The sequence below is a fragment of the Panthera pardus genome, unplaced genomic scaffold (genome assembly GCF_024362965.1).
Source record: "Panthera pardus isolate Hobbes unplaced genomic scaffold, ASM2436296v1 HiC_scaffold_15, whole genome shotgun sequence".
NCBI classification, from domain to species: domain Eukaryota; kingdom Metazoa; phylum Chordata; class Mammalia; order Carnivora; family Felidae; genus Panthera; species Panthera pardus.
In genome coordinates, this window is record NW_026526710.1 from 16,356,119 (window position 1) to 16,372,181 (window position 16,063).

The window sequence follows — 16,063 nt, forward strand, 5'->3', positions numbered from 1 at the left end:
CCCCAGCCACAGAGAACCCCCACAGTCCCTGAACACATCCTCTCCTCTGCTCCAGACATTCCCACTGCCTGGATAGTCTTCCTTCTTCCCTTCTCTCCTCACCTCCATCTCCATATTTCAAGCTCTTCTCTGTCCCTCAAAACCCAGCTCAGGTCTCAGCTCCTACAAGTAACCTTCCCTGACTTTGTTCCCCTCTCCCACCCATCCCAGTGGTGACAGCCTCCTACCTTACACTGTGCTAACTCACCTGCAAATTACTCTAACCTCCATGGGAACTGTCACGCCTCGTTCATAAAGTTTGAGTTCATGTAGGACTGTGCCATTTGAATGACATCCATTCCCTCTGAAATGTTAATATACAAGAGCACATACTGTGCAGAGGTCTATTAGGGGTTATTTTTTATATAACAAAAATTATTGTGGCCTGGAAATAGGTGGTTCCCTCCTTTTGCCCATTTTAATCTTTTTTTTTTTTTTTTAAGTAGGCTCCATGCCCAGCATGGGGCTTGAACTTACAACTCTGAAATTGAGAGGTGCGTGCTCTACTGACTGAACCAGCCAGGTGCCCCCAACTTTTGCTCATTTTAGACAACTGGCAGGTTAAAGCCAGAAATATAAAACTGGAAGAATATTCCAATATACCAATATACTCAAGAATACAATATTCCAATATACTCAAGAATATTTACAAAGATAGCAAATAAAAATATAGATTAATATTTTAAAAAACTGGAAGAGCTCAAAAGGCCAAGTTTCAGGTGCCCAAGAGATCAGTTACTTCTACAGAGAGCAGGGGAAGATATGCACAGCTGAGGGGTGGGCTCCAGGAGTGTGTCCAGGTCCTGGGCTCTGCAGAAGGTCCACAGCTAGGGCAGGGCTGGCAGGGGAAGGGCCACTGCCACAGCACCCAGACTCCTGACACAGACACTCCTTTAGGAGGTGCAGGCATACCCCCAAGGTGATCATGACTCGTCCCTCTGCATCCACCAGTGACATGTCCCCACCCAGAGGGGAGGGCAGCTGCCTTCTCAGAGATGCAGCCCCCTGGGGCTGCTGTGCCACATTTCATGCTGTTGGAGGTAGGTCATTTTAAGACAGTGAAAGAATATTTTTCCCCTTCCCTTTTCAAACACCCTGGGGTGCTTGACCTTCTGCGGTTGATTCTGTCATATCACTTACTACCAGCTGTGGGCAGGATGATTTATGAGTGCTGGGGCACACTCCCCAACAACAGTGCTGGGATGAGTGGAATTACTAGCACCCATAGCAGTACACACCTCCCATGTGTTATCACATAATCCTCCTGGCAACTGAGCAGGAGTGCCGAAGATGAGGAATCTGGAACTCAGAAATATTCACTGGTTTGACCAAGGCCCCAGGGCTGGATGGGAGCTCACAGAAAAGCCTTGCCAACCACCCATTTTATAGATAGAGTGAGGTCCCAAGGGACACAGTGACTTGCCCAAGGTCAGATCTGACCCTCCTTGACTCAGCACCCTGTCCATAGTACCACAGAACATTCTACCAAATTTGGAAAGTGAATGGCAAAAGAAACACAAAGTAGCCCAGAAAGACAACCTTGGAGTCATGAAGTACCCTTGGGACACCCAGCCCCAGCCCAGCTCTGTGCTGGAACCTCCCATCATGTCCCCTACCAACACTTTCCCTTTTGTAGTCCACTGATTTGTTTCCCAGACTAAGCAGAAATCGGTCTCACCCCTTTTTCCACTGGTTCTGCTTATGTCTTCCAGTGCCACAAAAACAAAAGCAAAAACAGAAACACAGGTCTGCATCCTTGTTCACATTCTCTGACCCTTCAAAATTTCAATATGAGTAGGCTCTACCTGGCCTTCCCTTCTCCAGATTAAACGTCATCAGTTCCTTCATCTGTTCTAGTGGTGACAGGTATAGAGAAACCACAACACCCCAATCCTCCTCTCCAAGGACGATTCTAGCATGGACAAGGGTGTCCTGGCTGCTCTGCACACTGGCCCCACAACAGATCCTCCAATGCCAAGCCCAGTGGTGGGCCCTGAGGTCACCATGGAAACAAGATACACAGGATCTCTCTGCCCTGGAGGAACTAAGGTTTTATGAAAAGGATGGATAATAAGTAAATAAACAAGTCAGTCAACTAATAATGAAAAATTGCAGTGGAGAAAATAACAAGGATTCTGTCATGAAGCTGTCCTAAGAAGGGAACAACTTAAAACACTCTTAAGTGTTATTAAGCTGAGACCTGAAGGATGAAAGCCAGGCAGGCCAAGAGTAGGAGCAGGAGTGTTCTAGGCAGAGAAGGCCAACGAGTACAAAGGTCCTGAGGCAGGAGCTGAGTATAGTGAGGAGGGAGTCAGGCGGGGAAGGAGGCCATAGACTGTCATACAGCATAAGGAGCTCAGATTTTACCCTAAGAGCACTGACAAGCCACCTGAGATTACTGTGTGTGTGTGGTAAAATTTAACATTTTAAACATTTTACGTATATAATTCAGTGATATTTAGTACATTCACAATGTTGTGCAACCATCACAACATTTTCACTACCCAAAAAGAAATCCTGTACCCACTAAGCAGACACTTCTCAACCTCTTTCCCCAGTTCCTGGCAACCACTACTCTGCTTTCTGTCTCTCTGGACTTGCCTATTGTGGACATTTCATGTGAACAGAATCATAAAACATATGGCCTTCTGTATCTGTCTTCTTAACGTGTGTTCAAGGTTCATCCATGTCATAGCATGCATTAGTACTTCATCCCTTTTCCTTGCTCAGTAATATTCCACTGAATGGACATAGCACACTTATTCATTCATTCATCTGATGATGGACATTTGGGCTATATTCACCTTTTGGCTCTTGTGGATAGTGATGCTATTAACATTCATGTACAAGTTTTTGTTTGAAAACATGTTTTCAGTTCTTTTTTGCTTGAAAACGTGTTTTCAGTTCTTTCAGTGTTCAGTTCTTTCCACTGAATGGAGTGGAAGTGCTAGGATCATAGAGGTAATTATGCTTAACTCAGTGAGAAAGCACTAGAACATTTTCCATAGTAGCTGCACTATTTTACATTCCTACTGGCAATGTATGAGGGTTCCTATCTTCCATATCCCTGTCAATGCTTACTTTCCATTGTTTTGTTGCTGGGTTTTTGTTTTTGTTTTGATAATAGCCATCCTAATAGGTGTGAAGTGGTATTTCCTGATTCAGATTTTCATTTTCTTAATGACTAACAATGTTGATTATCTTTTCATGTGTTTATTGGCCATTTGTGTCTTCTTTGAGGAAATGTCTATTCAAGTACTCTGCCCACTAATATTCTGGATACTAGCCTCATCAAAAACATGTCTTGCAAATATTCTCTCCCATTCTGTGAGTTGTCTTTTCCCTTTCTTAATAAATGTCCTTAGATGCACAAAAGTTTTAAATTTTGATAAAGTGTAATTTATGTATTTTTTTTTTTGTCTTTGGCTGCCTGTGCTTTTGGTGTTATATCTAAACAACCACTGCCAAACCCAAGGTCATGAAAATTTACTCCTTTTTCTTCCTTCGGGTATTATGGTTTTGGCCCTTATATTTAGGTCTTTGATGCATTTGAGTTAAGTCTTTGTATATGGAGTGAGGTAGGAGTCTAACTTCATTCTTTTACATGTGGACATCCAGCCATCTCAGCACCTTTGTTGAAGAGACTATCCTTTCTCCATTGAATGACCTTGGTACCCTTGCTGAAAATCCATTGATCATAGATGTATAGTTTATTTCTAGACTCTTAATTTTATTTCATTCATCTGCATGTCTGTCCTTAGGTCAGTACCATACTGTTTTGATTTATAGTAAACTAGCTTTATAGTAAGTTTTGAAATTGAAAAGAGTTCTCTTAACTTTGTCTTCCTTTCCAAGATTGTTTTGGCTACTTTGGGTTCCCTGGAATGTTTTTTTCTACCTCTAAGAAAAAAGGTCATTGTAATTTTGATATGGATTATACTGAATCTATACATTGCTTTGGGTTGTATTGTTGTCTTAGTAATATTAAGTCTTCCAATCCATGAACACAGATGTCTTTCCATTTATTTAGGTTTTCATTAATTTCTTTCAGTAATTTTTTTAATTTAAAAATTTTTTAAGTTTTCAGTGAAATTTCATATTCTTGGTTAAATTTACTCTTCAGAATTTATTTGTGATGATACTTAAAGGAAATTGTTTTCTTAATCTCTTTTTTTTGGATTGTTCATTGTGGGTATATAGAAATATAAGTGATATTTGTTGATCTTGTGCCCTGCAGCTTTGCTGAATTTGTTTATTAGCTCTCATAGGGTTTTTCTGTGGATTCTTTGGCATTTTCTATATGTAGAATTGTATCATCTATGTGCCAATAGAAAGTTTTACTTCTTCCTTTCCAATTTTTCCTTTTGTTTCCTTTTCTTGTCTAGAACTTCAAGTACAATGTTAAATAGTCATGGTGAAAATGGGGATCCTTGTCTTGTTCCTGATCTTAGGGGAAAACTTCAGTTTTTTACCATTGAATATGATGCCAGCTGTGGGTTTTTCATAAATGGCCTTCATCATATTTGATGTTTTTATCAAGAAAGGGTGTTAGATTTTGTCAAATCCTTTTCTGCATCAATTGAGATGATCACATAAGTGAGGATTTTTTCCTTCAATCAGTGAAGTATACTATATTGATTGGTTTCTTATGTTGAACTGCCCTTGTAACTCCTGGGATAAATCCCACATGGTCATGGTGTATAATCCTTTTGATATGCTGTTGGATTTTGTTTGCCAGTATTGTGTTGAGGAGTTGAGGGGTTGAGATGTTGAATCTATATTCATAAGGGATAATGGTCTATAGTTTTCCTTTCTTGTGATGCCTTTGTTTGGCTTTGGTATAGGGGCAGACTCACAGAATAAGTTAGAAAGTGTTTCCCTCCCCTTAATTTTTTTGGAAGAGTTTGAGAAAGACTGGTATTAATTCTTCTTTAAGTGTTTAGTAGTGGGGCGCCTGGGTGGCTCAGTCAGTTAAGCGTCTGACTTCGGCTCAGGTCATGATCTCACGGTCCGTGGGTTCGAGCCCCGCATCGGGCTCTGTGCTGACAGCTTAGAGCCTGGAGCCTGCTTCCGATTCTGTGTCTCCCTCTCTCTGACCCTCCCCTGTTCATGCTCTGTCTCTCTCTGTCTCAAAAATAAATAAATGTTAAAAAAAAATTTTTAAAAAATGTTTAGTAGAATTCATCAGTGAAACCATCTAGTCCTGGGCTTTTCTTTGTTGGGAGACTTTTGAGGACTGATTCAATCTCTTATTACAGAACTGCTAAGATTTTCTATTTCTTCTTTAGTTGGTTTAGTAACTTGTGTGTTTCTAGGAATTTGTCCATTTCATCTATGTAGTCTAATTTATTGGTGTACAATTGTTCATAGTATTGTTTTATAATCCCTTTTGTTTCTGTAATGTCAGCAGTAATGTCCTCACTTTCATTTCTGATTTTAGTAATTTGAGTCTTCTCTCTTTTTTTCCTAGTCAGTCTAGTGGAAGGTTTGCCAACTTTGTTGATCACCTTAAAGAAGCAACTTTTAGTTTCATTGATTTATTTTATTATTTTTCTATTCTCTATTTCATTTATCTCAACTCTGATATTTGTTGTTTCCTTCCTTCTACTAGTTTTGGGTTTAGTTTGGTCTTCCTTAAAATGTAAGATGTAAAGCTTGATTACTGATTTGAGATTTTCTGTCTTTTTTAATGTATATTTTATAGCTATAAATTTCCCTCTGAGCACTGCTTTTGCTGTATCCCATAAATTATGGTATTTTGTGTTTTCATTTTCATGCTTCTCAAAGTATTTTTTTAATTTCCCTTGTGATTTCATTTTTGAATCAAGGGTTGTTCAAGAGTGTGTTATTTAATATCTACATATTTTTTAATTTTCTTCTGTAATTGATTTCTAGTTTCATTTCACTGTGGTTAGAAAAGATACTTTGTATGATTTCAATCTTCTTAAACTTATTGGGACTTGTTTTGTGGCCTAACATTTAGTGTATCATGGAGAACTTTCTACATGCACTTGAGAAGAGTATGTGTGTCCCACTGTTGTTGGGTGAGTGTTCTGTATATGTTTGTTAAGTCTAGTTGGTTTATAGCACTCAAGAGGTGTAAGTAATGCAGTGATATGATCATATTCCCACTTTTTAACATGTCATTTTGCCTGCTGTTTGGGGAACTGACTGAAAGCAGGAAGACAGTGAGGAGGTTTTCAGACATTCAGGTAAGAGGGGATGGTGCCTGGACTGGGGTTGTGAGGGGTGGCAGAAAAGCTAGAGAGTAGGCTTCCTGATGGATGAGAGATAGTCCATAGCCTAGGAAGGGACAGATAGGCCTTGGGATGACCTGAAGGGGGTCCATCTGGAGCACCATCTATGCCCTTGACCCAGCTGGTAGCTATGAGCCAGAGTCAAGGAGAACCACACTAGGCTGTCTTCCCTTATTTGGGGTTACCTGAATCTGACCCCATGTGAAAAGTTGCAAACCACAACTCTTTAACATCAGCCTGAGAACTGTGGGAGAAAGATATTGCCTTGCAGAGATGCCACCACAAGAACTCTTTTTCAAGAAATAATCAGGTAACCCCAACCTTTTTATAAAAGCACAGTACCTTTTTGAAGTCTTCACCTTCACATGCGTTAGTTCATTTATGTTTCAAAACACCAAAAGGAGAGGAATCCTACCATTTCTCATTAACACAGAGCAAGTGCTACCTTGAATTGTACCTGAATGTTTGCCCTATGTTCCTACCCAGGAGGCTAACCCCTTGAGAACACAAGACATGTGCTATGTCTCCAGCCCCTGACCATGCCTAAGGGGTATGAAACGAAGGAAGGTGAGCCTGAGGCAACTCCCTCAGGGGTCTCAACCCTCTTAGAGGAAGTCCAGGCTTAGAAATTACTAGCACTTCCCAGCTGAGTTAACAAGTACTTCCACCCCAGGTGCAGAAGAAACTCTGTCCATTGGCTGTCCCAGGAAAATTGTTCCAGAATGATGAATCCAATAAATACTACCTGCTACGTTATTTTCAGAAGGTTCCTAGAATATGATTCAATTATTTTTTTCTTTTTTTTTTAATACGAAGTTTATTCATCAAATTGGTTTCCATACAACACCCAGTGCTCATCCCAACAGGTGCCCTCCTCAATACCCATCACCCACTTTCCTCTCCCTCCCACCCCCCATCAACCCTCAGTTTATTCTGTTTTTAAGAGTCTCTTATGGTTTGCCTCCCTCCCTCTGTAAATTTTCCCTCCTTCCCCTCCCCCATGGTCTTCCGTTAAGTTTCTCAGGATCCACATAAGAGTGAAAACATATGGTATCTGTCTTTCTCTGTATGACTTATTTCACTTAGCATTAGAACTCTCCAGTTCCACCCACGTTGCTACAAAAGGCCATATTTCATTCTTTCTCATTGCCAAGTAGTATTCCATTGTATATATAAACCACAACTTCTTCATCCATTCATCAGTTGATGGACATTTAGGCTCTTTCCATAATTTGGCTATTGTTGAAAGTGCTGCTATAAACATTGGGGTACAAGTGCCCCTATGCATCAGCACTCTTGTATCCCTTGGGTAAATTCCTAGAAGTGCTATTGCTGGATCATAGGGTAGGTCTATTTTTAATTTTTTGAGGAACCTCCACACTGTTTTCCAGAGCGGCTGCACCAGTTTGCATTCCCACCAACAGTGCAAGAGAGTTCCCATTTCTCCACATCCTCTCCGGCATCTATAGTCTCCTGATTTGTTCATTTTAGCCACTCTGACTGACATGAGGTGATATCTCAGTGTGGTTTTCATTTGTATTTCCCTGATGAGGAGTGACATTGAGCATCTTTTCATTTGCCTGTTGGCCATCTGGATGTCTTCTTTAGAGAAGTGTCTATTCATGTCTTCTGCCCATTTCTTCACTAGATTATTTTTTTTTCAGGTGTGGAGTTTGGTGAGTTCTTTATAGATTTTGGAAACTAGCCCTTTGTCCAATATGTCATTTGCATATATCTTTTCCCATTCCATCAGTTGCCTTTTAGTTTTGCTCATTGTTTCCTTTGCAGTGCAGAAGCTTTTTATCTTCATGAGGTCCCAATAGTTCATTTTTGCTTTTAATTCCCTTGCCTTTGGAGATGTGTCAAGTAAGAAATTGCTGTGGCTGAAGTCAGAGAGGTTTTTTCCTGCTTTCTCCTCTATGGTTTTGATGGTTTCCTGTCTCACATTCAGGTCCTTCATCCATTTTGAGTTTATTTTTGTGAATGGTGTAAGAAAGTGGTCTAGTTTCATTCCTCTGCATGTTGCTGTCCAGTTATCCCAGCACCATTTGTTAAAGAGACTGTCTTTTTTTCCATTGGATATTCTTTCCTGCTTTGTCAAAGATTAGTTGGCCATACTTTTGTGGGTCCAGTTCTGGAGTCTCTATTCTATTCCATTGGTCTATCTGTCTGTTTTTGTGCCAATGCCATGCTGTCTTGATGATTACAGCTTTGTAGTAGAGGCTAAAGTCTGGGATTGTGATGCCTCCTGCTTTGGTCTTCTTCTTCAATATTACTTTGGCTATTTGGGGTCTTTTGTGGTTCCGTACAAATTTTAGGATTGCTTGTTCTAGCTTCAAGAAGAATGCTGGTGCAATTTTGATTGGGATTGCATTGAATATGTAGATTGCTTTGGGTAGTGTTGACATTTTAACAATATTTATTCTTCCAATCCATGAGCACGGAATGTTTTTCCATTTCTTCGTATCTTCTTCAACTTCCTTCATAAGCTTTCTATAGTTTTCAGCATACAGATCCTTTACATCTTGGGTTAGATTTATTCCTAGGTATTTTATGATTCTTGGTGCAATTGTGAATGGGATCAGTTTCTTTATTTGTCTTTCTGCTGCTTCATTATTACTGTATAAGAATGCAACTGATTTCTGTACATTAATTTTGTATCCTGCGACTTTGCTGAATTTATGAAACAATCATTTTAGTTATTTCATTTTATTTTACTCATGAGAAGCTAGAAAGAGGAAACTCATTCTTCCATGACCATCAGTGCTCCTACACTTAGCCAATGGGTGTCTTGAGCCATGTCATCCACACCACCAGCCACACCACCCACCATGTCATCCACCACAGTGGCTTTCCATAGACCTCCAAACAGAAAGCACAGGTCCTACTGGGGGTCCCAGCACAGCCCATGCCTGAAATGGCTCCAAAACCCTCCTTCACTGAGAAATGGAGTGGTATCTTGGGGATCCTGTGTCAAATTCAGCATCACTGTTGACACACCAGAGTCACATGAGTGATGATCCCAAGGAAAAATCACCGGGGGTAAGGGGGAATCCATGCTCCAAATATGTGAGACCAAAAGAGAAGGTCAGAATGATATTAAACGACCACCAATGTGCACTGAGAAGCTAGTGCTGGGGGAGACCCCAATACAATAGACCAGGTATGGGGCATGGTGACTGACATTACCAGTCCCTCTCATCCTGTTTTGTGCTAGAGGTCCTTCCATAGGACTCAATGTCTCCCCAACCAGCCTGTGAGATAATCCTGGAGCGGAGAGGCTGTGATTTGTTCTCACATGGAGCCCTGCCTTCCTAAAAGAACCCCACATAGGTCTGAGAAAACACACGCCATTTTGCTTTAACTTCAGAAGAGTTACAGCTTCCCAATATCTCCTCCCCGAGTGTGTGTGGACCTAGTTTTCACCCATCAGAAACATTTGCTATCACTCTGGGTGGACACGGCTATGGGAGGCAGACATTCTCACACACTGCTACAGTCATCTGATATTACAACCCCTATGGAAGTTAGCTTGACAATCTCTCAGAATTACAAAGGCACACTGCTATTAACCCAGCAACCCTACTTTCTAGAATGTATACTTTATACTTTTACAAATGTGAAACAAAATGCAAGATTACTCATTGCAGTGCAGCATGTCATAGCAAAATAAACAACCTAAATGTTCATCAACAGGTTTTGGGTTAAACAAACTATGATACGTCCATACAACAAAGTACTATACTGCTGTAAAAACAAGGAGGAAGCTTTTTATGTACTGATAGGGAAGAAATTCCAAGATACATTACTAAGTGGAAAGAAAGGAAGGTGGAAGACTGCATTTATTTTAAAATAAGTACCAATTTTAATAAATATGTAAAAGACACAAGGTAGCTCTGGTTGCCTCTGGGAGGGATAATAGGGTGGTTGGCTGGGAACAAGAGTCAAGGGCAGGTGTCACTGCATGTGCTTTTGAAACTTCTGGTTTATGAATCACATAAAGACATGACATATTAAAAAATAAATGCATGTATTAAACAATTAAATGTCTTGCTCAGGATATCTGAGCTTGTCTACCACCTCAGCAAAGACAACAGCTCTGGCTAAATAGCTTTCAATCTCCATAATGGGCCTGGGAAAAAGTCTGGCCCACGGCACAGGTACATGATCCTGGACTCCCACCTCTGCTGCTGCTTCTGGATCTCACTCACTGCAGCATCTGAAGGTTCTGTTAAAATCTAGGAACCATACTTGCCCAAAGAAAGATACACACAGCCCTCCTCATCACAAATATTTCTATCCCAAGACCTGTCCACCCAACCTTGACCACCTAAGCATCTCATTGCTGAGGACACACAGAGCTGAATGGGAAGGGTAAACACATATCCCAACCTTCCAGGGTTGGTCTGGACTAGCCTGGGTCTCCTGGTCACCACCACCCCCCAAACACTTTCAAGTCCCACTCTCTCTGGATCCATGACACTGCATGTATACCCGCTCACCAAGTGCTCACTACCTGAGTGGCTGCTCATCATGCAGACAGCCTTGGCCTTGGCCAGCTCCAGGGCGGTGATCCACTGCTGCCGCTCTACCTCCGAGCTGGCCTTGAGGTGGTAGGTCCTTGCCCCACTGGTCAGCACGATACTGCAAGAGTCCTCCGTGTCAAAGTGCGCGGTGGACAGGTTGATGGTGCCACGACAGGTGTGGGCCATTTCACCCTGATTTCTGTAGGATGCAAGAGAAGGTATGGGGTGAGGCTCCCAAACTCAATACCTCTAGACTGCTCAAGGCAAATCCTCAGAACCTCAGACCCTTAGAACTGAGAGAGTCCCTGGAGTCAGAGCAGGGAGATAATGTCTGATGGGATTGACTGGTAGGGGCTTGGCTGAGGGGCGCTCAGTGGGGAGATAGCAAAGGGAGGAGGGCCCGCATTAGTGCCAACTGCAGGGCATGCTGGCTGTGGGTTAAGCCCTTGCAGACATGAGGAAATGGAGAAGGGTGACTGTCTAGAGACCTGTGAGGCAGCATAGACCACTAACTCCAACCCAGCCTCCTTCCACTAAGTCTCAGAACCACAGAGCTGGAGCAGGATGGCAAATACCACTGAAACTGAGATTAGAGACCCAGAACCCCAGAGGGTGGATTTGGAGGCACACCCTGCCAGGAGTGACCTAGGAACAGAGATCCACAGAACAAGGATGCCACCACACTCTTCTGGCCCCACAACAAATGGGAAGAAGGCAATGGCGGGACTAACACAGTGCTGCCTCATGACGGACATGACCTTAAAACCTTTGCTGGTTATAAGATTATGGAGCTAATGGTACCAAAGTAAGGGGAAATGGAAGTGACTGAAGTGCAGGCCATTTCCAACTGTGACCAATGTCTAAAAACAGATCCAACCATCATGACTGGATCTACCTAACTTAGTCCTTCACATACTTAAAGGAAATTTGGAACCATCACAACATACCAAATCTCTTTTCACAGAGAGTATTGGAAAAGGAAGAGCAATTGGTGGTCAGCATGTAACACAGCCAGTGGCAGAAGCTCATTTGGCAAATTCTGCTGCCCTTTGATGCTGGCTGTTCCTCATGTTATTTTCTTGATTCTTCTACCAGTTCTAAAGTCAAATGACTTGACACTCAACAAGACATTCAGCTTTTATGTGAACAGCTTATGCCTTTTCCAATTCCCTCCTGCTTTGGCTACATTCCTTAGAGAAGATGACATAGTTTATACTTGAGGAAAAGTCCCGCTCCTAGGTGCTGACATGTTCTACTTGAAGAAAACTTCTAATTAACAAAGCTGGCAAAGATGAGCATACCTGTTGGAAGCCTGCCCTTTTTGATTCAAGGACTTTTTGGCTAGAGGCTGTTTAGGTGTTAAACAATACAGTAACTAACCAAAAAGGCCACTATGGCTCAGCTCAAAAAGAAGGCAGGGAGGTGGTGACCATTCTAGGCAGGGGGAACAGAAAGGGCAAAGAACATAAGGGAAGGTGAACTTTACAGGTTTCAAAAAAGAAGAAAAGTTTCCATGTAGTAAGAGCATTGAGAACAACAGAGTGAATGAGAAAAAGGTGAAGCTAGAAAATTACATAGGGGCCAGATGCAATACCTTGCGGGTTATGTTAGGATTTAGACTTTTATCTCAAAATTAAAACAGTGGGCCTCCTAGGCCTAATGTTAGGAAAGAAGCAGAGGTGGTCAAGAGTTACAGAAATTCCTATGGAAAACGGGGAATAGAAGTACCTGGTATGAGATGGGATATGGAAGCCAGGCCACTGTGTGGTATCAGAGTGGGATGGAAGTTATCCAGTGGCTATTGTATTGGATTACAACCCATCAACTAAAATAAATACCCCTGAGTTCATGCTGATATAAGCAAATAGTTGAAGGGATAAATAAATGGGGGAGAAGGGACAGATCTTCTTTAATAAAAGTAGATGTGATCACAGATATAGAAACTCACTAAATGCAATGTAGGATTCTAGATTGGATTACAAGATAGAAAAAGACATTAGAGAAAAACTTGTGAAATATGAATAAAGTTGGAGGTTTAGTTAATAGTATCATATCATGTTAATTTTCTGGTTTTGATAATTGTACTTTGCTGAGATAAGATATTAACATTAGGGGAAGCTAGATGATGGATACTTGAACTTTTCTATAAGACTCCTCCTCCTCTTCCTCTTCTTCCTCCTCCTCTTCTTCCTCCTCCTCCTTTTCCTTCTCCTCCTCCTTCTCTTCCTTCCTTCCTTCCTTCCTTCCTTCCTTCCTTCTTCCTTCTTCTTTCTTTCTTCTTTCTTCTTCTTCCTTCTCCTCCTCCTTCTCCTCCTCCTCTTTCTTCTTTGTAGATCACCAGTTTATTTTAAAAGTACACAACACAGGAATAGCCAGATGGAAGAGATAAGTAGGAAAAGAGTGTAGAGTTTCCATGCTCTCTGAGCATGCCACTGTCCCCATATCTCCACATGTTCACCATGAAAACTCTGGAAACTCTCCAAACCACAGTATAAGTTATTTCAAAATTAAAAATAAAAATTTTAATGCTGCCATCACACTCTTCCCAGAGTCATAGCTGAAATGAAGTCTGGTGGCCAGAACCTGAACTCACTTGCTGTCAGGCTCAGTGACAGGGTGGGTGGGATATGTTCCCAATGTTACTGAAGAACAGAAGCCCTAAGTCCCTATTATAAGGCCTAGCTCTGGACTGGGCTCTCCAGAGTGAGGTGCAGGAACTTTGAAAATCACTAGAGGGTTGCCTGTGTGGCTCAGTCAGTTGAGCATCTGACTTTGGCTCAGGCCATGATCTTACAGTTTGTGAGTTTGAGCCCCACATTGGGCTCACTGATGTCAACATGGAGCCCTCTTCAGATCCTCTGTTCCCCTCTTTCTCCAACCTTCCCCAGTTTGCACTCTCTCTCAAAAATAAATAAACATTTAAATAAATAAATAAATAAATAAATAAATAAATAAACAAAACTTAAGATTTTTTGTAAGGTTTATTCATTTTTGAGAGACAGAGCATGAGCAGGGGAGGGGTGGAGAGAGAAGGAGACACAGATTCTGAAGCAGGCCCCAGGCTCTGAGCTGTCAGCACAGAGCCTGACCTGGGGCTCAAACCATCAGCCACAAGATCATGACTTGAGCCAAAGTCAGATGCTTAATGAACTGAGCCAACCAGGTGCCCCTTAAGTAAAACATTTTTAAAAATCACTAGACAAAAAGTAAAGTTGTGGGTAAGGGTCAGGGAGGGAGAGAGAAACTCCCCACTCAAGACAAACTGGAAACCAAACTTTAAAATCAATGAAGAAAATCAATGCTAACAAAGAAGCCAACAAAGTCAAATGCTCAGCAGATGAATCACTTCAGACAAAATGGATGTATCAGAACAATATTTTAAAAATGAATGTAAATAGGTTTAATATTCTAAAGATGAAGGAATAATATCAATAAAAGAGAAATAATTTGTGAAACAAAGCTGGTAAAAATGAAACAAGAACAAGTAGACATGACAAAGTAACAGGGAATTTCAGAAAATGAAAATATAAGCAGATAAGCTTTACCAGTCACCCAGCATCCACATCTAAATTTAACCTTAACTCTTTGTAACTAGAGTTACTTTTCATTAAAAGATTTGAGGGGAGATTGATTTTTCGTTTTATTTTTCTGCATTATTGGAAGAAATTATGTAGCAAAACATAGGAATTTAGGAATTAAAGGTCCATTAAAATCATCAAGGTCCAATATATTTACTTGTCTTGGAACTTAACTCTGTTCTTTTTTCTTTCGTTTAGATGTTTTGTGGTCAATCCATTTTCCACTAGTAGCCAAAGTGATATTTTTTGTCCTGTTACTCAGTTTTTAAGATTTCAATGCCTTCAAAGTAAGTCACAAAAGGGTCCAAAATTCAGAGTCATATCATAAAATTCAGGTTGTTTTTTCGGAGTGGTGCACCTACCCATGTTGTATATAAATTTTTGTTTCTCCCATTGTAAGTTCTGGCTGAGGTAACTTCTCCTATGAGAGTCAACCTTCCAGGGCCACCCAACAGTCCAGATGGTGGAAAGGTTAAAGTCCCACTCATGGCACACTGTGGACTTGGGTCTGCAAGCTGCAGTGGCAATTCCTATCCTACCCACCCTGGAAGGAGAGCTTTGGAGGTGTACAACAACCCAGAACCGTCTATTCTCATTGAGCCCTAGGCATATTTAGTGCCTCAAGACAAACCAGGCCATGTGATAGGGTTTGCCAGTTATATGAGAGCTCATATCCAGCACACATGATCAAGTATCTTCTGCCAGTTTTTAAAAGAATATGTTTTGTGGCATTACTTTACATTCAGTGAATGTTTTAAGTATTTAGAACAAGTAGAGACAAAATATGGAACACCTGTAGTAAAGTTAACTGTAAGAGAGGCTACCATAACTAACATTCTTCTAAGTGAGTCACACTGACTCTCAACCAAATAATATTCAGCTGTTCTGATGGCCAGTGTCCTTTCCAGAGATAAGAATATGACATCAGCTATCAGAACTTGGAAGCCCGTAATGGTTTATATAGGACTTCCTAAGCACTAACTGAGCTGTAATAGTTAATGTAGCATTTTGGCTAGTGACTACCCACCTGTATTGGATATAAACCTTGTGCACCAGCTCAGAGACCCCTTACCACCTCCTTTATTATCTCTTGGTACCCCATGTGGCTTGGGACACTCCTCCATTTATGAGCTTGGAAGGATGCTGAATCTCAGAGTGTGGGATCTGGCTTCTTGAGTGGCCATCAAGAGGCTAGATTTTTGCAATCCACTAGTTTAGAAAGGTTTTCACCTCACAGGCTGAACAATGACCAGTGGGAAGTGGGAAATAGATGGGAAGCAGGCAGATAAATACTCCTCATTCTTCCCTCAGTGGACCTCTCCAAAGTATGCTTTATGTTTGAAAACCTTTTGGAGAAGTCCATGAGCCCAGAGAACGAGTAGCTCCTATGACCCTTGCAGTCTGCTGTGAGGTCATAGCCAACCTATTAAAGTATTGCATCATTTTGTATCTTTCCCTTACCTTTACCTTTTTGCCTCCACATCAACAATGCTCGTCTCGCTGAGTGTCCAACCTGTCAGCAGGAGGGACTGACACAACCTTCAAGGCATAACCCACTCTTTGGGAAGAATAAGACATCCATCAACTAGATCAAACCGCTTTCACCTTGGTGGGGCAGGGGGAGGGGAGACTGAGCAATTTGTCCTTACTGGAATCCATGTGT

The 16,063-nt window shown here is 41.4% G+C and overlaps 1 protein-coding gene across 1 annotated transcript in view; it reads right to left on the reverse strand.

The window, feature by feature from the left end:
- OSBP2 (oxysterol binding protein 2) overlaps window positions 1-16,063 on the reverse strand; it is a 178,169-nt gene that overhangs the window by 133,553 nt on the left and 28,553 nt on the right. The window contains exon 2 of the mRNA XM_053902167.1: window positions 10,813-11,021. Coding sequence (XP_053758142.1) covers window positions 10,813-11,021 — 209 coding nt within the window. The remainder of the gene's footprint in view (window positions 1-10,812; window positions 11,022-16,063) is intronic.